We start from the raw sequence: 20,350 nt of genomic DNA, 5'->3' as shown, positions 1-20,350 counted from the left end.
GCCAGTGTGAGTCGGTTTTCTAGAGATCATAACCTTCACACTGCCATCGCTAGCCCGCATGATCAGAGTGTCTAGGAAAGGAAGTTGCACGTCGTCCTCTTCCTATCTGGTAAACTAAATGTTCTCGTCTTGCGAATTTATGTGATCTGTGAATTCATCCACATGCGAAGTTTTTATAGCGCAGAATGTGTCCACATAGCGAACCCACATGCGTGGTGGATGAGGAGCGGACGACAAAAGGTCGACAGATTATTGACGTCATCCAACTCTAGATTTTCTGCTGCCCCCGCTTTCCAGGTTTCGTCACTTTCCAACAAACTGCGAACAACGACGAGGATTCATCAGGCTCTACTTATAAGTCTCTGATCTTATCAACAAATGCCTGAGAATTAATGATGACTTGTGATGTTCAGTTTTTCCTATCAAAGGTGATATAATGTCCGCAACAAATCGCGCAAGATTATAGGTCACAGCACCGCATTTGAATATGTTTCGACATTTGACCCGTACTTGACCTTAATTGACCCCTACCTACAATTACCAGAATTTTGAAGAGCCCAGTCCAAAGAACAACGACCTGGTCACGGAACATTAGCGCTGTTACTGTATTAAATACATGATGTATGACGTAGTGATATTAATATTAACATATTAATGAACTATATCTTCATAAGAGGAGTGGTCAGACGAGAACGGTCACGTAACCACTTTAGAGAGATTGCGATTTTTACGTGAAACCGGATCGGCAACCGCATTTTAGACTAGTCTAAAATCGGTAAGTATGCCCTCTAGAGGATGAAATCTATTGCGAATTGCTCAATCGTAGAATTCTCGTAAAGGCGGTCACGTTGTGATTGGTAGCAAATCAGGACGTTCCAAAATGACAAAAAAAAAACCATTAGAAAAAGACCTACAAAAGTATATCTGTGATATTTGAATTCCTCTACACGCTCGCTATGAAATGATCAATGCAATTTTTGCCAAAGCTTATTACCATTCGGAAGATGCTGTGAACTACCAAATCGCAACAGTTTGAAATAGTGTCTAACCTTAAGATGCGATTTTTGCCTGTGTACGTTGAAACGGACGAGTCCCTCTGAATCATGCTACAATTTGGTTACTTTCCCATTGAAAACCAGACGATTGGGAATCTCTAATGAAAAAACGCGGGGTTTTCGAAGTCACAGAAATGTTTGAAGTAAGGTTTTAGTTTTCAAATAGGCTTTTAACGTTCATATCCCGAGTGTGGAGTACAAGTTTTTTGCACCGTAAAAACACACTGATCAAAGACAGCACAGCCGGTGTGAAATCAACAGCTGAATTGCGGTGTTTAAGAAGTGTGTAAACTAGTAATTAGGCAGATGCGCGAAAGTTTTTCATATGAAGTAGTGATGTTACAGGATTTATTACTATAGCGATGGGTTCACGCTTTAAAAAAATATACTGCCCTGCACTACCCGTATCGTAGTCAATTTATCATTGTACATATACACTGGTGAAGTGTGCATCCAGGGAATATATAATAATTGGGAAGTGTCACTCTATGATAAAAGTAATAAAACTATGGAAGCCGCCATGCCTGCCATCGCGTAGGCCTGGAACACTACCGCGATTTCTACTGGCGTGCAAGTAATAAAATTACCCGTAAAAATCACGGCTTGCTGCATCCAAGGAAAGACTTTTTCAAGCCTGCTACAGTGTATTTTTTTCAAAAGTTGAACAGCTATTTTTAATATTTTAATGACATTTTTTGCGCATCCATAATTAATTTTGATTGATTACATCCAATCGACCAACAATCCCTCTCTCCGGGCCAAAAAATACTGTTTCAAACACGAAAATTAACCCTAAGTTACACGCCTACACGTAAGATTTGGCAATATTCTATTTAGATCATCGTTGTCAAGCTCGAGGTGATTGACCTCCGATGATTGATAGTTGAGAACGCGTAACTGTACGCGTAGCCATGGTATTTAGCACCCCCGTTCGTTAGCACCCCGGCGCGCTTGTTAGCACCCCATGGCGGCCCCATACGTGTGTCAAATTTTGTGGTTTCTCGGTAGCTTCTGTACAGCATACCGTAGCGTGCAAATTTGGCGAATCCACGTTTAACTGTCAACCCCCTGGTGCATCCTTATTACAGTACGGGCAGTACATTAAAAATAGTGTAAACCCATTGCTATGGCAATTACATGTACTTTATATCACTACTTCTACAGTGAATTATCACATAATTGGGCATTAAGCTATTTTCAAGATAATTAACTTTATATTTACCTTTTGCAATGCAGTAGCGATTTGCGTCCTCTCCTTTTTACTGTAACTTTAACGGAATTGCTTCAACGGTGAATTTTTCAGATTAATTGGTAGATCATTAATTTTTATCTAATAGATAATTAAGTTTATATCTTTACCTTTTGCAACGCAGTAGAGATCTGCGTCCTCTACTTTTTACTGTAATAACGGGCTGTTTAATTTTAGCTGATTATATTGATTAACGTCAGGCCGAATAGTTATTGCTGAACCAGTAGCGATCAGCGGTTCATCTTAGTACAGCGTTACACCTTGCCACGAAAAGACGATCAAATTTATCGATAGCAATAGCTCTTTATTGACTACTCGAATTTAAATTCAGTTTCATCATCATAATGCGTAGCAAAATACCAAGCACATTATTCGATATAACCTAAAGGAACTAATGAGTGTTTAACTTTCGCGCCAACACAAAGAGCCCGAAATTCCACAGTCAGGAGGATTTACATCATCACGAGATCTGGACGATTAGTCACAAGGCAGATCATAAAGTTCTTTTGGTAAGTGTGATTTGGATCAGTGTTATTAGGATTAAGATTGGCATGATCAGCCTACCAGTTGATAAGCCCTATTGTTTTGCAAGGCCGGATTTACCATTGCGCCAGATGGGACCGGGCCCAGGGCCCCCAAATTTGTGGGGCCCCAAAATTGACCTGTGCATCTTTTTTTTTTTACCCCCAAACACCATGATGTTTTGAGCCAAAATAGCATAAAATTTCAAACTTTGCGCGCGCAAATATCCTAGTAAAATCTTTGTTCGTGTCCCTCTGAATTGTAATGGTCCAGCAGGCAACAACCCAAATAAACGTGTTCACATTCATAATCCACATCCTTTTACAAGATTCGGGAAAGATTCTATCGAATTGCATTTGCCGCACATCCCCGTATGGTTATTTGTACTGAGTACCCTCCTCAGGGCAAAGGACTAACATGTTGTTATATTTGTCTTCATTTATTGCAGAACTTGAAGATCAAAAGTGAAATCTTCAACATGAATTTTACTCTGGACAAATATTTATTACCACACCAAAGAATTTTAACCCGGGATGGGCTGTATGCGAAATCGAAAATAGTACGGCAGTTCGAGTAATTTATGGAATCGTTGCACTTGTGGGGCTTGTGGAAAACTTCCTAGTGTGTTTTACGCTAATAAGATTCCCTGCTTTACGCTCTAGAACCAGTCACTTTATCATTCATCTTGCTATATCAGATATAATCACTTTGACGTGGGTGATTCCCTTCCATTTGTTCCCCTTCGTACCGGTATTCCCTCAACAGCCTGGTTACGATGCTTTATGTCGTCTTTTCTTCTCTAAATTTCCGCTTTGGTCGACTATATTCGCCTCTGCATACAGCCTTTTGCTTGTGACTATGGAACGATTTACCGCTATTGTATTTCCCATCAAACACAAAGTTATTTTCACGAACAGAAATTCAGGATTCATGATGGCTGCCTGTTGGTTTATTGGGATTATTTCTAACGTGTACATGTTCCGAATCTTTGCTTTACGTAAAGGTGTTTGCAGTGTGGAATGGCCTACAGATAACCAATCATTTCAGATAGGTGTAGGGATTTAGGGACCGTTCATTATTTCCACCGGAGGGGGGGCCGGGAGAATACATGGGGGGGTCAGATGGTTTTGGTCAGGCAAAAAGGGGGGGGCAGATAGTTTTTTAGTTATTGAAAGGGGGGGGTCAGATGGTTTTGCACCTCAAAATCCTGGACCCCCATCTGGAACATTGCCCCAGGACCCCTGACCATTAGATTTGCGCTTTGCATGTCGGCCGACACTTTGGTCCTAGTGCGGACTTAAGTCTGGCCTGCCACAGTGTGAATTGACATAAATTTGCACCAAAACTAAATGATTTGGATGTATTTCTGTGTTAAGTTCACAGTTACACCCACTTGGCATATTATATTGTAAGCTAATTATATAATGTGTCACTAGTTTGCATGTGCCAGCATACATGTACACGAAGAGCAATGTATTCAAATACATTATAGAAAAATAACATCATCATCATCATCATCATCATAATCCTGATAATGGCCGAAAATAGTGTAAAATACCAAATTTTCTGCGCGCTACGCGCGCACATCGTCACAATAAAGCCTGTTTTGAAGCTCGAAGACATACAGTCTGTAAATATTGTATGATGCAACTGTAATTTTTTTTCGTCTGTGCCCCCCAAATTTGTTATTTTGCCCTCCCTGACCAAAAAAGCTGGCTACGCCCCTGTCTACCTGGTTGAAGGTACTTGGTACTTGGTAGTGCTTCCTCCTGAATACTCCAAAGAAGGTATATGAGGATGTGCCATGATTTTGAGGTCCTTTTCAGTGATAATGGTATATTGATGGGTGGCTATTCAGTAGAGACCAATATTTGGGGAAAAGTGCCCTATTACTGCTATTAGGGTAAATTTAGGTGCTTTTTGTGAAAAATTGATAGCCGGGTGGCAAAAACAGCAAGAAGTAAAGGCATAATTTTTCAGCCTGGTATGTGGCAGTGACGTAATGCGTTGAGGCAGCTGATCCGACATGCACGCATCTACTGCGCATCATTACATGACTTTGTGTGCATACGGCAGCACTTTTAAGCGTCTATCCACTAGCTATACTGTGCCTAATGAAATGCACACTGAATCACTGCTACATGGTGAAAAATGGTACAGAGAAGTCAGCATTCAAAGGTCTGTGTGGCACATCCCTGTAAACCAAAATTACAAAGACCCCACTACTCCACATCAATACCCTTTCTTTTTTGGTTGGGGGGGGGGTCATATGATTTTCATGTAGCTCGGAGGGGGGGGTCATATGGTTTTTATTATTGGAGAAGGGGGGTCATATAGTTTTCGGCAGTGACTTTCTGTCTGCTCCCGGCCCCCCCTCCGGTAGAAATAATGAACGGTCCCTTATAACATGACTATTGTGTATGTGTTTCCCATCAGTTTCATGCTATACGCTCATTACAAGATGATAACTGAGTTACATCGCCGGCTGAAGGAGATTGACGCGAAACGAGCAGGTAAATAAACTGTAGGTACGATAAAAAAAGCCATTGGTCCCGCATTACAACAAGTTGCAATAGACCGAGTGACAAACTCTAATGAGCTGTGACATCATCACCCAATTAACCACTTTCCTTGCTCCACAGTGTATCGGGAACTAACCCTTTGTTATGCTAAATAGCCTTCCCAATTTTACGTGTTGGAGACCACACTCTCCATACCTCAGTAAACATCAAAAGATAAGCTAGCTGTTTTCCGTGTCAAAATATTACACGGAATTTCTAGCGCACTTGTGTATAATATTTGTGTAATGGTTTGCCAAATGTAGGCATTTATGAATATTGCATGGTACATGAAGGCAAAATACCCAGATGGTGTCAAAATTTGACGCGAATATACCTTATGGTCAATACTATCGAGTGAGTATGAATGAACTGTAGTATGAATGGTAGCACACCGCTATCCACATACTTGTTTCACTACGAAAGAGTAAAATGCTTAGTTGAAATTACATCGGTACCTAAGTCGGTTTTTTTAATTTAATTTTTTTTGCATGAAATATGAAGATAACATATTCAAATCAATATTAATTGTGATATTTTGGCTTAAATACATTTGTTTACCAAGATACGGCTTTCGAAAGGAGTGGATATGTCCAGTTGGCTTATACCCTGGAGTGCGATTATTACGTAGTCAATTCATCACACAGGGCTGAATGGGAGATGTCCTCAAACTTTTTCTAATGGGGCATTGGTACATATCGGGGCACAGGTAGCGCCATAAGACCAAACTAAACGTAGATACAAATTCTTTATTTAGTTGCCCCAAGTCAATTATGTAATTTGCTATTTTCAAGACAAAGGAGACTTTTTAGATTCTCAAAGAAGAGTTATTGATTATACAATAAAAAATCACGGTCTGAATTTTGGTCTGAGAGTTCATTAAAATTGCTTAAAAAGAGATAAATTATGTCTATTCATTTTCATTTCTTTTTCAGGAAAAGCCATAGAAGCCAAGGCAGTGAAGAAAGAAACTTGGCAGCTTAGAGTATCGGAACAATTGATTCGTACTCTACTATGGGTCGTCATAACGTACGCTGTCTGCTGGGCGGAATTATATATTTTAAAACAAAAACAAAACAAAACAACAAACCAAGCAAATCACAATAACTTTTACTCTCGGCGCTGTTACTCCGGCACTGTTAATCTCTGCACTGTTACTCTCTGCACTATTAATCTCGGCATTGGTACTCCCGATATTATTACTCTTCTCGGCACTGTTAACATATCGATTTGTAAGCGCCCTTTTAGCAATGTTATAGTTCATTGAATTTACAACCGTATAACAAAACAGGCAAAATAGTATTTTTTGCGCAAGATTTGCAATTTAAAAAGAATTGCTCATTGCTCATTGATATATGGAATGCGTGACTTATTGCAGGGTGGTAACTTTGCCAGGTACATCTTTGACCTCCTCGTGATTATGTCACCTTCACCCACCATCTTTTTCAACATAAGGGCCAGCAACCGACCATTCCCGAAGTCCCTCCTCCGATAGAGCATGGTTGGATAAGCCAGCCAGGAGAGTTCATAGAACCAGTTTGGACAGAAAGAGCTGTTCTTCCTACACGCCTAGAGGAACTCTTAATAGATATTACAGAGGAAGAAGGGGAATATGTTGATGCAGAAGAAGATGACACTGTCTACATGGAATCAGACTTCTCAGATATGGAAGACTCTGTCAATGACTGGTAAGTGCTAAAAAGATGAGCAAATACTATTACTTAGGTGGAAAGGTGTCCATTTTTTGTTTATGTCGTTACTGACGTTGTTATATATGTTAACAAGTTTACATGTTTGTGAGTAAAAAGCTATAGAAAATTTCCATTTATTTAAATATCATTACTGATGTAAACTTGTATTGAAAGAAAACAATACTTGCTATATATTTTAATTGTTTTTGTCATACAGGGTCAAAGGTATCTCCAGTTTGACTTTATATTTCACTGAATAAGCATTAATATTTGAGAATTTTTCGTATTGGTGCAAATTTCGGCGGCCATTTTAGGGGCCGTCACAGAAATACACTGATGGCTGGGATGGGTTTTTCCTTTGTTATGTTATTATTATCATTTTACTGTTGGTAGTCTTAGCAGTCACTCCAGAAGTGCGCTGCTCCTATTTCAAGCTTTTTCAAACATCGCACATCGCACTTAATTTTGGTGGTGTGTTTCGTTATTTGCAAGTATTAGTTTTAAACAACTCTGGATAAACACAAAAACCGCAAGATTACTTTGTCATCATCTATCTTCGACCCATGTTCACATAAATTTCGTTGATCAGTAGTATATATATAAAAATCTCTATTTATACACGTTATTTATCATTTATAATTATTTCTATAGGCTATGTACTGATGATCATTTTACTGTTGGTAGTCGACGAAAACCGACTATGCTTTAAGGCGTAGCTTAGTCTTAGCAGTCATTTCAGAAGTGCGCCACTTATATTTCCAAGCATAGTACATAACACTTCCGAAATTAATTCGGTGGCGTACGTTAGGTTATTGTCTATTCCAGCTCTAGTGACACCTCTGATTTCCCTGAAACTTTTTAACATGTTTTTTAACATGTTTCCCTGAAACAGTTTAACATGTTTGTGAGTAGAAAGCGACGGACACGCTAAAGGACATTTCTATGTATTTAAATATTATTACTGATGTACGCTTGTAATAGAAAGGAACAGGCGCGGATTCAGGGGGGCGGCGGCCCGCCCCTCCTCTCAAACAAGAGGAAAGGAGAGAAGAGAAGAGAAAGAGGAAAAAAAGGAGAACAAGAGAAGAGAAAAAGAGAAGGGAAAAAGTTAAATTGCACGTAATTTAGTAGGTCCATGCCTAAATAAACTGCACTGTCGGGTCAATCAAAAGTAGGCCATATGCCATTATTTTAGGCATTGCGGGTCCTCCGCCCAAAAGCATGTGAAAATGACTGCGGGCCCGCCGATATGCAGGGCCCGTCACATTTTGTCACCAAAGTCAGTATTAAGACGGACTCCATACTGACTTCACGGCATCGATCCATAGAACCTATAAAGTGTCAGTGTAACATTTAAAATTTGCCAATTCAGTTCGGGCCCTTTTTTGTTTTAAAAAGCAATGATATAATATTGTAAAAATGATGCACCAAATGGCTTCAATTGGACCTTCAGTTTGCAAAATTTCCAAACTTATGAGGGGGAACACCCTCCTGCGTATATAAACAACTGCCCGTTTTCGCTTCTGTATTTCACGCCCAGCACTGGATGTTTAAACCAGTAATTTATACAATAAATAATTTATACAATATATTAGAAAGGGGCTGTACAATAATGAGCCCTGGTAAAATGGGGGGGGGGGCAAATATTTTTCGCAGACTGGGGGGTGGGGTGGAGCAATTTTGTCAGGCCGAGGGGGGGGGGTGAGCAATTTTGGCATGCCATTTGAAAATGTGCAACTCGGGGGTCGGGTGGTGTCATAATTATTTCACAACCCTAATCTATTGTTGCTCCTAATCAAATCCATACCAAAAATACATACTCACGATATAACGACGTTTCTGATTGGATTTGGGCCCTTTTTGCTGGTCATAAATTCCGTTTATGACCAGTACGCAGGGCATAAACAAGCTGCGTCACGCAACGTTGGAACCCAATTAACACGATCCACGATTTGCTAGTGTTGCGTACACGCGCATGTCACCGCGCCCATCTCACGCGTAGCGCAAAAGATAACGCGTATCACGCGTTGACTCCCGGCCGTTGACCTCATGAGCCGAGCTGCTTCTTGCAAGTAGGCCTACTCATTTTCTTCCAATTTATGAAGGAAAACGGCATGGAAATGTTATTTAAACTTGTAAACCCTTATTATTTTCATCTGTATTGAATTGCTAAGAATGTTGGGTATGTATGAACGGGGTTCATTCATAGGATTTCCCTCGGCTCACGCCTCGGGCATAAACAGCGATCATGCCCTCAATCTTATGAATGAACCCCTAATTGACTTTAACAATGCCATCCAGGTTTAATTTACAAATCAATTCAATTCAATTCAATTCAATTCAAAGTAGTTTATTAACATGTTTTTCCATCTTACATAGCAATCACATAGTAACAAGGCACATGATAACAATAACTTTCTGACCTATATTTTGATTCTATACAAATTGGTGCACCTTCCCGATTCCACTATACAAACCGTTTCAAGCGACAGAAAAGTATTAATACCGGAGAAAAAAAAGGATCTGTATATAGTAGAAACTCGAAAGACGCTCACACAGCTATATCACAGCTGATCTAGAACTTATGTAGAAGAACTGTAGAACACACGTGAAGAGTCAAAGGTATGTCACTGTTGAAATCCACCCTACGTTATTATCATAAAAATAAACGAAGATATGTATTTGTTTTGATATGCAAAAAATCATCCAAACGTATACGCTGGCGAAGTTACGCAATTAATCGGATTAATTACCATAGCAATAGGTGAAAACAATTTTGAACATATCGCGCTGCACTACAAGCAGGTTACACTCATCACCTGTGTATGTCTGTAATCATAGATTGAATACAATACTGGTCTTTGCAAAGATACTAATCTTACAGGTGTAAGTGATCAGCATGATATGGTTCAATGCAGAGGTACCTCGTGAACGTATCAGTGCAGCGCGGTATATTCAAAAATTGTTTGCACCTGTTGCTATGGTAGTTAATCCGATTATTACGTAACTTCGCCAGCGTATAATAGTCCAGGACCTGGTCTGCAACCTGCAAAAGATATAAAAATGTAGTCATTTCTGGCTTTCATACATACTAATACACAATTAAAAAGGCCTATGCCCGAAAGCTCGCCAAATTTTATATATTTTACGGTAGTTTCATACTTTTACTTTATCATCACACTACCGACGCAGCTTTTTAAAGTAAATATTTAAAGTAATACACAACCTGAGTGTTATTTTTCTGTGTAAATTATGATGGTAAAGGTAACCAGAGGGCTTTATATTTGTACACAAATACGGCTATACCCGAATGTTATCGGTGTATACAAACTTACAGTCCTTATTTGCTGAGTACTTAGGTTGCTGTTGTCAGTCTCTCTAATTCACAGCATGGAAGAAAGAGATAAGAAGGAACCACAACGAACGCATTCACTTTGTCCACTCCCTTTACCGACATTTAATTGACATTGTTATTCATGAGGATTTACTTTGATCAATACCCCGCGTTAAATAGTTGATTGGTATTGTACTCCATGTATTTGCATGTCTTCTGGAGCGTGTCTGAAGGATGATTTGAACTAATGACCTTCCGTGCAAGCACTCTATAGGATTTTCTCTGGTGACGTGATCATCGGTCATTGATGGCCTACATCTTTTCTTCTATTTCGCCCAATTTTCCCGAACTTTGATGACTTTTTTCTCAGAGTTGGCAGTCTTTGGCACTGAAACGAGTTAGCTAGTTACCATTATACACATATAAACTATTAAATTAAACAGGTTTCATGTACTGGACTCAACCGGAACATTGTGCATTATTTAAGAACATTTTGCATCTATTTTTCATCGAAAAAGTCACCAAAATCTTACCTTATTTGCTAAAGATGAAACTCAGCCAAAAAACGGCCGATTTTGATGACCTTTTCGATGTGTTAAAGGACATTTTCTACACAACACGATCAAGAAAACAGTTTGACTGTAGATCCCAAAACAAAGCTACTATACATGTTCAGAGCATCAGTGAAATTCCATAATCTTACTTCTGGGTAGCGTTTGTTTGTTCTTGGATGGGTTTGTTATAGTTTTTTCCAGTAATGATTTCGCCAAGCATCGATCGCGGTAAATGGATCATACATGAAAGTAAGTACCATTGATAGCTTTTCTTTTCATGCGTCAATAGATAAGCGGATTAAAACTTGGCCGATCGAAGTCGTTGTGGTTCCTTCTCATCTCTTTCTTCCATGTTCACAGTGTGGAGCTATGCAATTTGATAGATTGAAATTCACAATATGCAATTTGATTAGGGGAAACCTATTCCAGAGGGAGTATGTAAATTAAATGGAACAGCCATTTCAGAGGGAGTATGTAAATTAAATGGAACAGCTATTTTGGGACCATTTCAGAGGGAGTATGTAAAATAAATGGAACAGCCAAAGGTATGTAATTTAAATGGAACAGCCTTAATGTTTCACACATGGTATTTCCAATTATCATCATCTATAATTATTATAATACGCTATTGAAATTCACAATATGCAATTTGATTAGGGGAAAGCTATTCCAGAGGGAGTATGTAAATTAAATGGAACAGCCATTTCAGAGGGAGTATGTAAATTAAATGGAACATTTCAGAGGGAGTATGTAAATTAAATAGAACAGCCAATGGGTATGCAATTTAACTGGAACAGCCTTAACGTTTATGTCATCTATATTATAACGCTATTGTCTGTGAATCTGTCTGTTTAGTCCTACGTGTATGGGGTGGGTGGAATGGGTGTTATTAACAATATAATTCTCAGGTGCAATAGAGGTGTTATCCGTGTTCTATAAGCTGCATATCTTATCAACGACTGTTATACCATGACCATGACTGTTTCAAAATAACCCGCCAAAGTCATGCAGGTAACTTCGAGGTCGTTCATTGAATTGGTTTCAATGAGGAATACTACGGGAACCAGCGCCTTTTGTTAGAAGTCACACATGAGTGAAGTGGATAACCTGTGTATCTGTGTACAAACTCTGAGCCCTGTAGCTGCTTTATTTGATGATAAACGGCCGGCCCTTTGCTTTAACATTTGGGGCCCTGGGGCCCATACTATTTAACTTATGGGGCTCATTTGCATATGTTGAAATATAATTCTCAAGTGCTATCAGCAGACTCAAGCTGGACATTTATTTACTATGGTAGTACCATCAACCATGTCACAGACTTCAAGTATTTGGGTTCCAAGATGGTGTTGGAGACCTAAAAGAAGAAAAGCACTAGCCTGGGCAGCTTTCTGGAAACTGGAACGCCTTTGGAGAAGCCCGTCCCTGCCAATCGAAACAAAAATCAAGCTGTTTCAGACAGCGTGTGTTACTGTCTTTCTGTACGGGTGCGAGTCATGGGTAATTACCAAGGACATGGAAAACAAGATCAATGCATTTGCAACATCTTGCTACAGAGTCCTGTTAAACATCAAGCGTGTTTAAGTCTGATGGTTGCATCTGATACCCAACTTGGTAGTCCGCATGGCTCTTGCTTTCCAATAACTTTCTCAGCAACTTCACGGACCGCTGTTTCGAAGGTCTCATGTAGTAGATCACAGGTAATCAATATCATACGGAAAGGTTTGTATACAAAAAAGATTCTCTTATAAACCATCTATACACAGTTTCCACCTCGATACACCTGAGCACACATTTTCGTCCAAGAACTTCCAAGCAAGCAGTGTCTCTACACATTCTTTGATTACACTACACGGTTGAGTGCATAGCATCGTAAGAACTGTGTAAGCACACTTCTATTGTTCACATACTAGCCTCATTTTAATGAGCAATGACCAATTCTCTTTAGATTGCAAATCTTGTGCAAAAAGTTTCTATTTACGCCTGTTTTGTCATACGGTTGTAAATTCAATCGCTGATAGGATTTGCAGCTTATAGAACATGGATAACCTCTATATCCTCTCACACCACTAATCACATTAAATAGAACATTAAAAAAATAAAAACATTAATAAAATATCAGTACCACAAAAGACGGTGACCGCAAAAGACGGTGACCGCGGAAGACGCTAGTAATCATATTAGTAAACTTAACACACATTTACATGGCTTTTTATATCCCAAATCGGGTTTCTATAACAATAGTCTTTGCTACTCCCATTATTTTGATCACGGAAGGTCTGGTGGTAAATATGTAACTAGGCCTATTGTTGGGTGTTTTTGATCAAAAAGGGTACAGAGTTGTAAACATCTATTTCTGTGAGAAAATAAATGATTTAAATGAAAATAACTTGGGACTGAAGAATTTTGTTGACCTAATTTGTGTTATGATAAATTATGATAAATTTAACGAGCTAGCAATGAACTTCCCGTTACACAATATATATAATAATATAACTAGAAATTGGGCAATTGGAAAATTTAGTTGCTGAAGTGTATGGAAATAAGTCCCCTCCCCGTCAAAAATAAAAATCCCTAAACGACTACATTTTAATTCCCCTCCCCCGTAAGACTACACAGTAAAACAAATTCTCCAGTCCTACTCCCGCTTGTGACTGCACAGTAAAAAACGTACCCGTAGGATTACACAGTAAAAAATGTTTCCTTGCAGGAAAACATTTTTCAAATTGGCCCCGTAAGACTGCACCTTAAAAAGCCCCCTGTAGGAATAAGTTGCTATTATAGTAAAAAGAAAAAGAAAATGCCTCACCTCCAACATAATGTTGCAAGCTATGTGATCAGCATTTACTCGGGGAGCTAGGACCACTTTCTGTGCACCCCCACAGGACTAAACCAAACCAAATTTTTTAGGTTTCTAAGATGACCCTAAAACATAATCAGGATGTTCCCAAAAATATATACTGGCCCCAAAGGGGGGTAAAAGGTCATCAAACTTTGCATAGGGTCAAAATTTCAAATGTATAGTTTGACCTATCTAGGATGTACCGTTCTTGAGTTATAACCAAAAAGGTCAATGGTCACGTTTTTGCCTCTATAGGGGTCGAAAACATCAAAGTGCTCCGATTTTGCCAAAAGAGGTGTCAAAATAAGGATAGGATTGCACCATCTTGGATGTTTCGTTACTTAGGTAACACAGCAAAATAGGTCAAGGTCAATAGGCTTCAATGGTAGGGCCTACTTGACCTATTTTGCTGTGTTACCTAGGTAACGAAGCATCCAAGATATTACAATCCTATCCTTATTTGATTTGTTTCATCGAAACGAACATTTTGACACCTCTTTTGGCAAAATCGGAGCACTTTGATGTTTTCGACCCCTATAGAGGCAAAAACGTGACATTTGACCTTTTTGGTTATAGCTCAAGAACAATACGTCCTAGATAGGTCAAACTATACATTTTCTGAATCCTTGTGACTAGGGGAATACATTGGAATGGTTTTTAACACAATTTGAGCAAAGTTCGATGACCTTTTACCCCCCTTGGGGCCAGTTTATATTTTTGGGAACATCCTGATTATGTTTTGGGGTCATCTCAGGAACCTAAAAAAGTTAGTTTGGTTTGGTCCTGTGGGGGTGCACAGAAAGTGGTCCTAGCTCCCCGAGTAATTCACATGGTTCTGTTTTGTTATCCTAAAGCAGCGTAGGCCTTGTATTATATAAATAATGAAATGGAAATTGGATCATGAAGAAGTAATACTGGCGCAATTTTTACAAACCCACGCTCCAACTCTGCATGATATAAATGCACTTGCTATTCGCCGTAGAAGCAATGATGTAACATGATTAATTACCATAGCGATAGGTGAATTGAATATAGGCCTATTGCCCTGCACTATTCGCCGTATAAGTGATGATGAAACAGGTCAAGGTCATTAGGCCTCAATGGTACTTGACCTATTTCGCTATGTTAACTAACGAAACGTCCTAGATGGTGCAATCCTATCCTTATTTGAATTGTTTTATCAAAACGAGCAATTTGACACATTTTTGGCTATAGCTTAAGCACGTCCTAGATATGTCAAACTATACATATTTTGAATCCTTGTGACTAAAGGAATACATTGGAATGGTTTTAAATACAATTTTTACAAAATGAAATTTGACCCAATGTTAAGCCAAAAGCTACTCTGGTTCAATTGCTATCATGCATTTTTGTGTAGCCCATGATGTCAACTATCTCTGGTAGCAGTGCAGCTTTGCCCCCCCCCCCAACTGGTACCAAACGCTCCATCAGATGATGTCAGGCTCACACGCTATATGGATTTCAGCTGGAATAACCCAGTAAGGCAAAGGATGTGAAGGAGTCAAACGTCTGAGCGCACGTAGGCATATATACATGACAAAGTAAATACATGTAATTTTGCCCAGTTTCGACTCGACAATAACATTGAAATTTTATTGTTTTGTCAGAAAACAAAGTCATCCACGCATTATTATTATTTAGAGCAAATATAGGCGTAAACCATTTTGATATTTATTTCCTCGTCCAGAATTGAATTGACTTCAAATTCATAATGACCAGTACCAGTAAAAGATTTCCACGATGAGTGTTTTATTTATTTTCAACACGGGGTGTCAAAAATCAGTACGGTTGTGGCCTCATATGATAGTCCCAATATAATTTTAATTTCTAAACTGTAGGCCTAAATATGATTGTCCTTTATTTTATAAACATTTCTTGGCTCATTTCAAGACCCTTCCACACTGTATCGGGTAGAGTCCCTTAGAATTAGACCGCTTTCCCACAAATTGAAATTTTTACATGCAGCAGATTCCAACTCAACACCCTCAGGTTCAGGAACGAACACTTCTCAGATCTTTTAGAGAATCTTGCATATGGTTCCCGGGATGGTTCCCCTACTATGTATGTCATCTAATGAATACTCGTAGACCATAACCATTCCCAATTACATATACATGTATAATTATAATTATTATTATTATTAAAGGGGGTCTCCGGCAATGATAACATTATGCCTTATATGTTAGATAAATAATTATCAAGCACGAATCACATGGTTTTATTTAAAACAAACTCATAATTGACCATAAAAACGAATAAAAACAGTCAGCTCTCAACACGCGATATTCAAAAGTCCCGCGCCGAAATTGTCGAAGTAGTAAAGACAAACAGGGGGTGTCTCAATACAAATAAGGTCTGTAGATTGGGGCACTTAACTTAAAATATCAGTGGTAAAATTAAAACTTCTTTAAAGATGCAAAAACCATGAAATGCTCTCTTTAAAATGGTGCAAAAATCATCAAAATCCGCCCAAACGTCACTGAGATAATCAGAATTGCACAAATAGACTCATTTTTAGACTTTTCCCAATGCATTGCAGTTTACAATGGAAAAAGTAAACTGCCAGTGTTGCTGGGTAGGAGATAACTTGCCTGATCAGCAGCTATGCCACTCCCACCAAACGCAATTGTGCGCGCACCTTTAAGGAATTGATATTCAAGTGCAAAACGCTTTTCTGTGTTTTATTATTTATATATTAAAAAAAAATATACGTGATGACCTAAATCTATAAAATTAAATCAAGCCTAACATCCACAATAAAAGTTCATCAATGAGCAAATATAACCTTCGTCATAGTTCTTTTCATAATTCGGTTCTTTTTGTCATAGTTCGTTTAACACAATGACATTATTTTTAGATGATTTGGAAAATTTTAGTTACATCTATAAATAGCATACCAACAACCCAAATAAAAGTGTCCACATTCATATTCCACAACCTTTCACAGGATTCTGGAAAGATTCTATCAAATTGCGTTTGCCGCTCATCCCCGTATGGTTATTTGTACTGAGCACCGGGAAGCTATCGTTCAACATGAATTTTACCCTGGACACCTTAACAACCGAACACATCTTTGTTCCCACACCAAAGAATTCAAACCCGGGATGGGCTGTAGGCGAAATCGAAAACAGTACGGCAATTCGTGTAGTCTATGGAATTGTTGCAATTGTGGGACTAATCGGGAACTTCCTAGTGTGCTTCACGCTAATAAGAGTCCCTGATTTACGCTCTAGAACCAGCCACTTTATCATTCATCTTGCTGTATCAGATATAATCACTTTGACGTGGGTGATTCCCTCAACAGCCTGGTTACGATGCTTTATGTCGTCTTTTCTTCTCTAAATTCCCGCTTTGGTCGACTATATTCGCCTCTGCATACAGCCTTTTGCTTGTGACTACGGAACGATTTACCGCTATTGTATTTCCCATCAAACACAAAGTTATTTTCACGAACAGAAATTCAGGATTCATGATGGCTGCCTGTTGGTATATTGGGATTATTTCTAACTTGAACATGTTCCGAATCTTTGCTTTACGTGAAGGTGTTTGCAGTGTAGAATGGCCACCACATAACCCATCATTTCAGATAGGTGTAGGGATTTACAACATGACTATTGTGTATGTGTTTCCCATCAGTTTCATGCTATACGCGCATTACAAGATGATAACTGAGTTAAAACACCGTTTGAAGGAGATTGACGCAAAACGATCAGGTAAATAAACTGAGTTGAGTAACTCAAGGTACGATAGATATTGGTACATATCGGGGCACCAGAGGATGATTTAAGTACTACCCACCATCTCACTGGGTTTACTGTGCAGCAGGCGAGCAGTGTGAGTAACATGACACCACTGCTTTGCTATGCTGCATAGAAGTGCATGGTTAAATTTGAATTTGTACAGTTATATTTTCATAAAAAAACGCTGGTCGATTTCACATTTTATGTTATCTACAGAAGGTGTGAATTATCCTTTGTAATAAACACACATCACTTTTGTTCTGAAATCGACCTAAGTAATAATGACACATGCACAATTCTAAAACAACATATTTTGCACAGAGTTCAATGGGATTTGAAAAGTAAAGTGGCAGTTGAAACTCTAGTGATAACACTTTCGCAGTGCATGATGGGGCTTCCTTAAATCATCCTCTGGGGGCACCGATAGCGCCACAAGCGCAAACTAAACGTAGTTCCATGTGTTATTTTAATCCAGGATGTCCCGAATGTCTCGATACCATTTTGAACCGTCATATCTTTCACTAGGATTAGTCGAGGGGAAATCAAAATACATAATTCAGAAAGAGTTAAATTCATGCAATTTTTTGGATACCAAACATGATACATTTTGTTTTCTTTAATACGACATACATGACCAATGAACAATACACCACAAATGCGTCAATACTGGTAACAAAAATTGTGCTTTCTTGTTGAGAATTATGAAATCGATTTTTAGACTTCCCTCTTTACGTTCTTTACTAGTAAAATCTTACTTTGTTATGATAATGATAGATTGAAATAATTTCTTCATAGCATTTCCAATCTAACAATGGTTTTATATTCAAATAGTAATTTCAACCCGTACTGATGATGAAGCACCAACGGAAGATCAAATGTGACAATTAATGTTTAGAATATACCTTGACTTTTGGACATTTAAAGGCTAGTTGTTTTCCTTGGGCTTGCAATTACAATTAGAAGAACGACATGTTTAATGTTGACACCCCCGTCTTTCACCATCCACTGCGACTTATTTTGAGTTATGTCCTTACAGTCCTGGTGCATGAGTTATGTGACAGAGCAGAGAGTTAAAGGATGGACTATTACACCACTTCAGAAGATAGCTTTTAATGGCTTGATTTATGGATAAAAGCAAAGCATAAGTACACATTTCCTGGTGTTGTATATCATCTTGATCTATTTTTATAATAGAACTGTTTTATATTGTAATTGAATTAAATGGGAGGACATTGGTATAGAAGTTGAAGGAAAGTGCATATAATTAATGCCCAACTGTTTCACAGTAGATTATTTATTATGTTAGTGGGTTAATATGTCAAATTTGATGTCAAAATAATTGCATGAGTTTTCTCTGTGCAACGATACCATGTTGTCGGTTGTTGTATACTAGAGTTATGAACGTTTAAATGGTATCGAAACTTTTGGGACACCCTGTAGTTGCCTCTAGTTAATTACATTATTTGCTAACTTGCTATGAACTATCATTCAAGACAAAGGAGAGTTATTTAAATTCTCAAAGAAGAGTTATTGATTATACATAAATAAATTAATCAAATTGCACGGTCTACACGTCATTTTTGGTCTGGCACGGCGATTTGTGGATTCATTAAAATTGTTTAAACCAATTGCAAATGTCTATTCATTTCACTTCCTTTTCAGGAAAAGTCAGAGAAAGCAAGTCGGTAAGGAAAGAAGCTTGGCAACTTAGAGTATCGGAACAGTTGATTCGCACTCTCCTTTGGGTCGTAATAACCTACGCTGTCTGCTGGGCGCCAAACCAGTTCCTATTTTTTGCTTACAACATGGGAGCTAACGTTGACTTTACTCAGCCTTACTACCACTTTTCTGTAATCTTTGCTATTTTCAATTCATGCATGAATCCAATTATATATAGTTTGAAGAACAAACCATATAGAGTGGGTCTGAAGGAAGCCTTAAAGTGGGGAAAGTTGTCGCAGGCGGCAAGATCAGCATCCCGATTGGCGGGAATAAGTAAGACTGATTCATCGGGTGGAGCACCCAAAGCATTGAACACGCCATTGTCATCAGTGGTAACTGGGACAAGTGCACGGTCCCCACCCACAAGCGTTGTGGACGAGGCTTCAAATATTTAAGTTGGCTTCATGTCAAATTTTATGTGGAATTTTATGCTAAGAGGTATTCGTCAGAGCTGATTTCTCTCTGCACTTATATTTTAATCGTGGTGGAGGTACTGGCATCCAGAGTTGGAGGCAATAGCATCCAATACAAATCAAAAATGAAAACGTAAAGCTTTTTGAAATTATCTGATAATAGTCAGATAATTTCTGATGATGTGTCTTGGATGAGACGCGATACTGTTGCTATCAAAAATAGTAAGTCCAGATGAACAGATTTAATATTAATTTTATTATGGTTATCTACCTGAATGACTGAGAATATTCACAAATTTATCTGATAATAGAAGATAATTCAGAGTAATTCTGATAATTCCAAGTACATATCGACGATACGGTAATATTTACAATGGATGAAGTCACAAAGCTTCACAACATTTGAAGACATCAAAACAATCGAACATTAACAGTTTATATACGGGTTAATACATAGACAATGGAAAGTTTCCCTGGTCTATAGTTAAGGCAGTTAACAGGGGCTGCCATTTTCTTGGGAAGGGGAGTCATGAATATGTCGGTGACCGGAGTCAATTTTATGACCTCCCTATCGCGGGCTAGACTATCTCGTGTTGAAAATGTTGATGACCCCTTCCGCCTACATTATGCTCAAGACAAATTTGTCGGATTC

The 20,350-nt window shown here is 38.6% G+C and overlaps 1 protein-coding gene across 1 annotated transcript; it reads left to right on the top strand.

Annotated features, from left to right (window-relative positions):
* The first annotated feature begins 395 nt into the window (after positions 1-395).
* Positions 396-20,163, top strand: LOC140154096 (uncharacterized). The gene is made up of 7 exons (XM_072176705.1): positions 396-428; positions 3,346-3,797; positions 5,263-5,339; positions 6,320-6,369; positions 6,840-7,072; positions 17,205-17,536; positions 19,226-20,163. Exons 1-7 carry the CDS (start codon positions 396-398, stop codon positions 19,678-19,680), a joined length of 1,632 nt encoding a protein of 543 aa, XP_072032806.1. The 3' UTR covers positions 19,681-20,163.
* The last annotated feature ends 187 nt before the right edge of the window (positions 20,164-20,350 follow it).

Source organism: Amphiura filiformis, chromosome 6 (genome assembly GCF_039555335.1).
Source record: "Amphiura filiformis chromosome 6, Afil_fr2py, whole genome shotgun sequence".
NCBI lineage: Eukaryota > Metazoa > Echinodermata > Ophiuroidea > Amphilepidida > Amphiuridae > Amphiura > Amphiura filiformis.
Note: the sequence above shows the minus strand (reverse complement) of the source record. Positions and strands in the feature narration are given on the sequence as shown.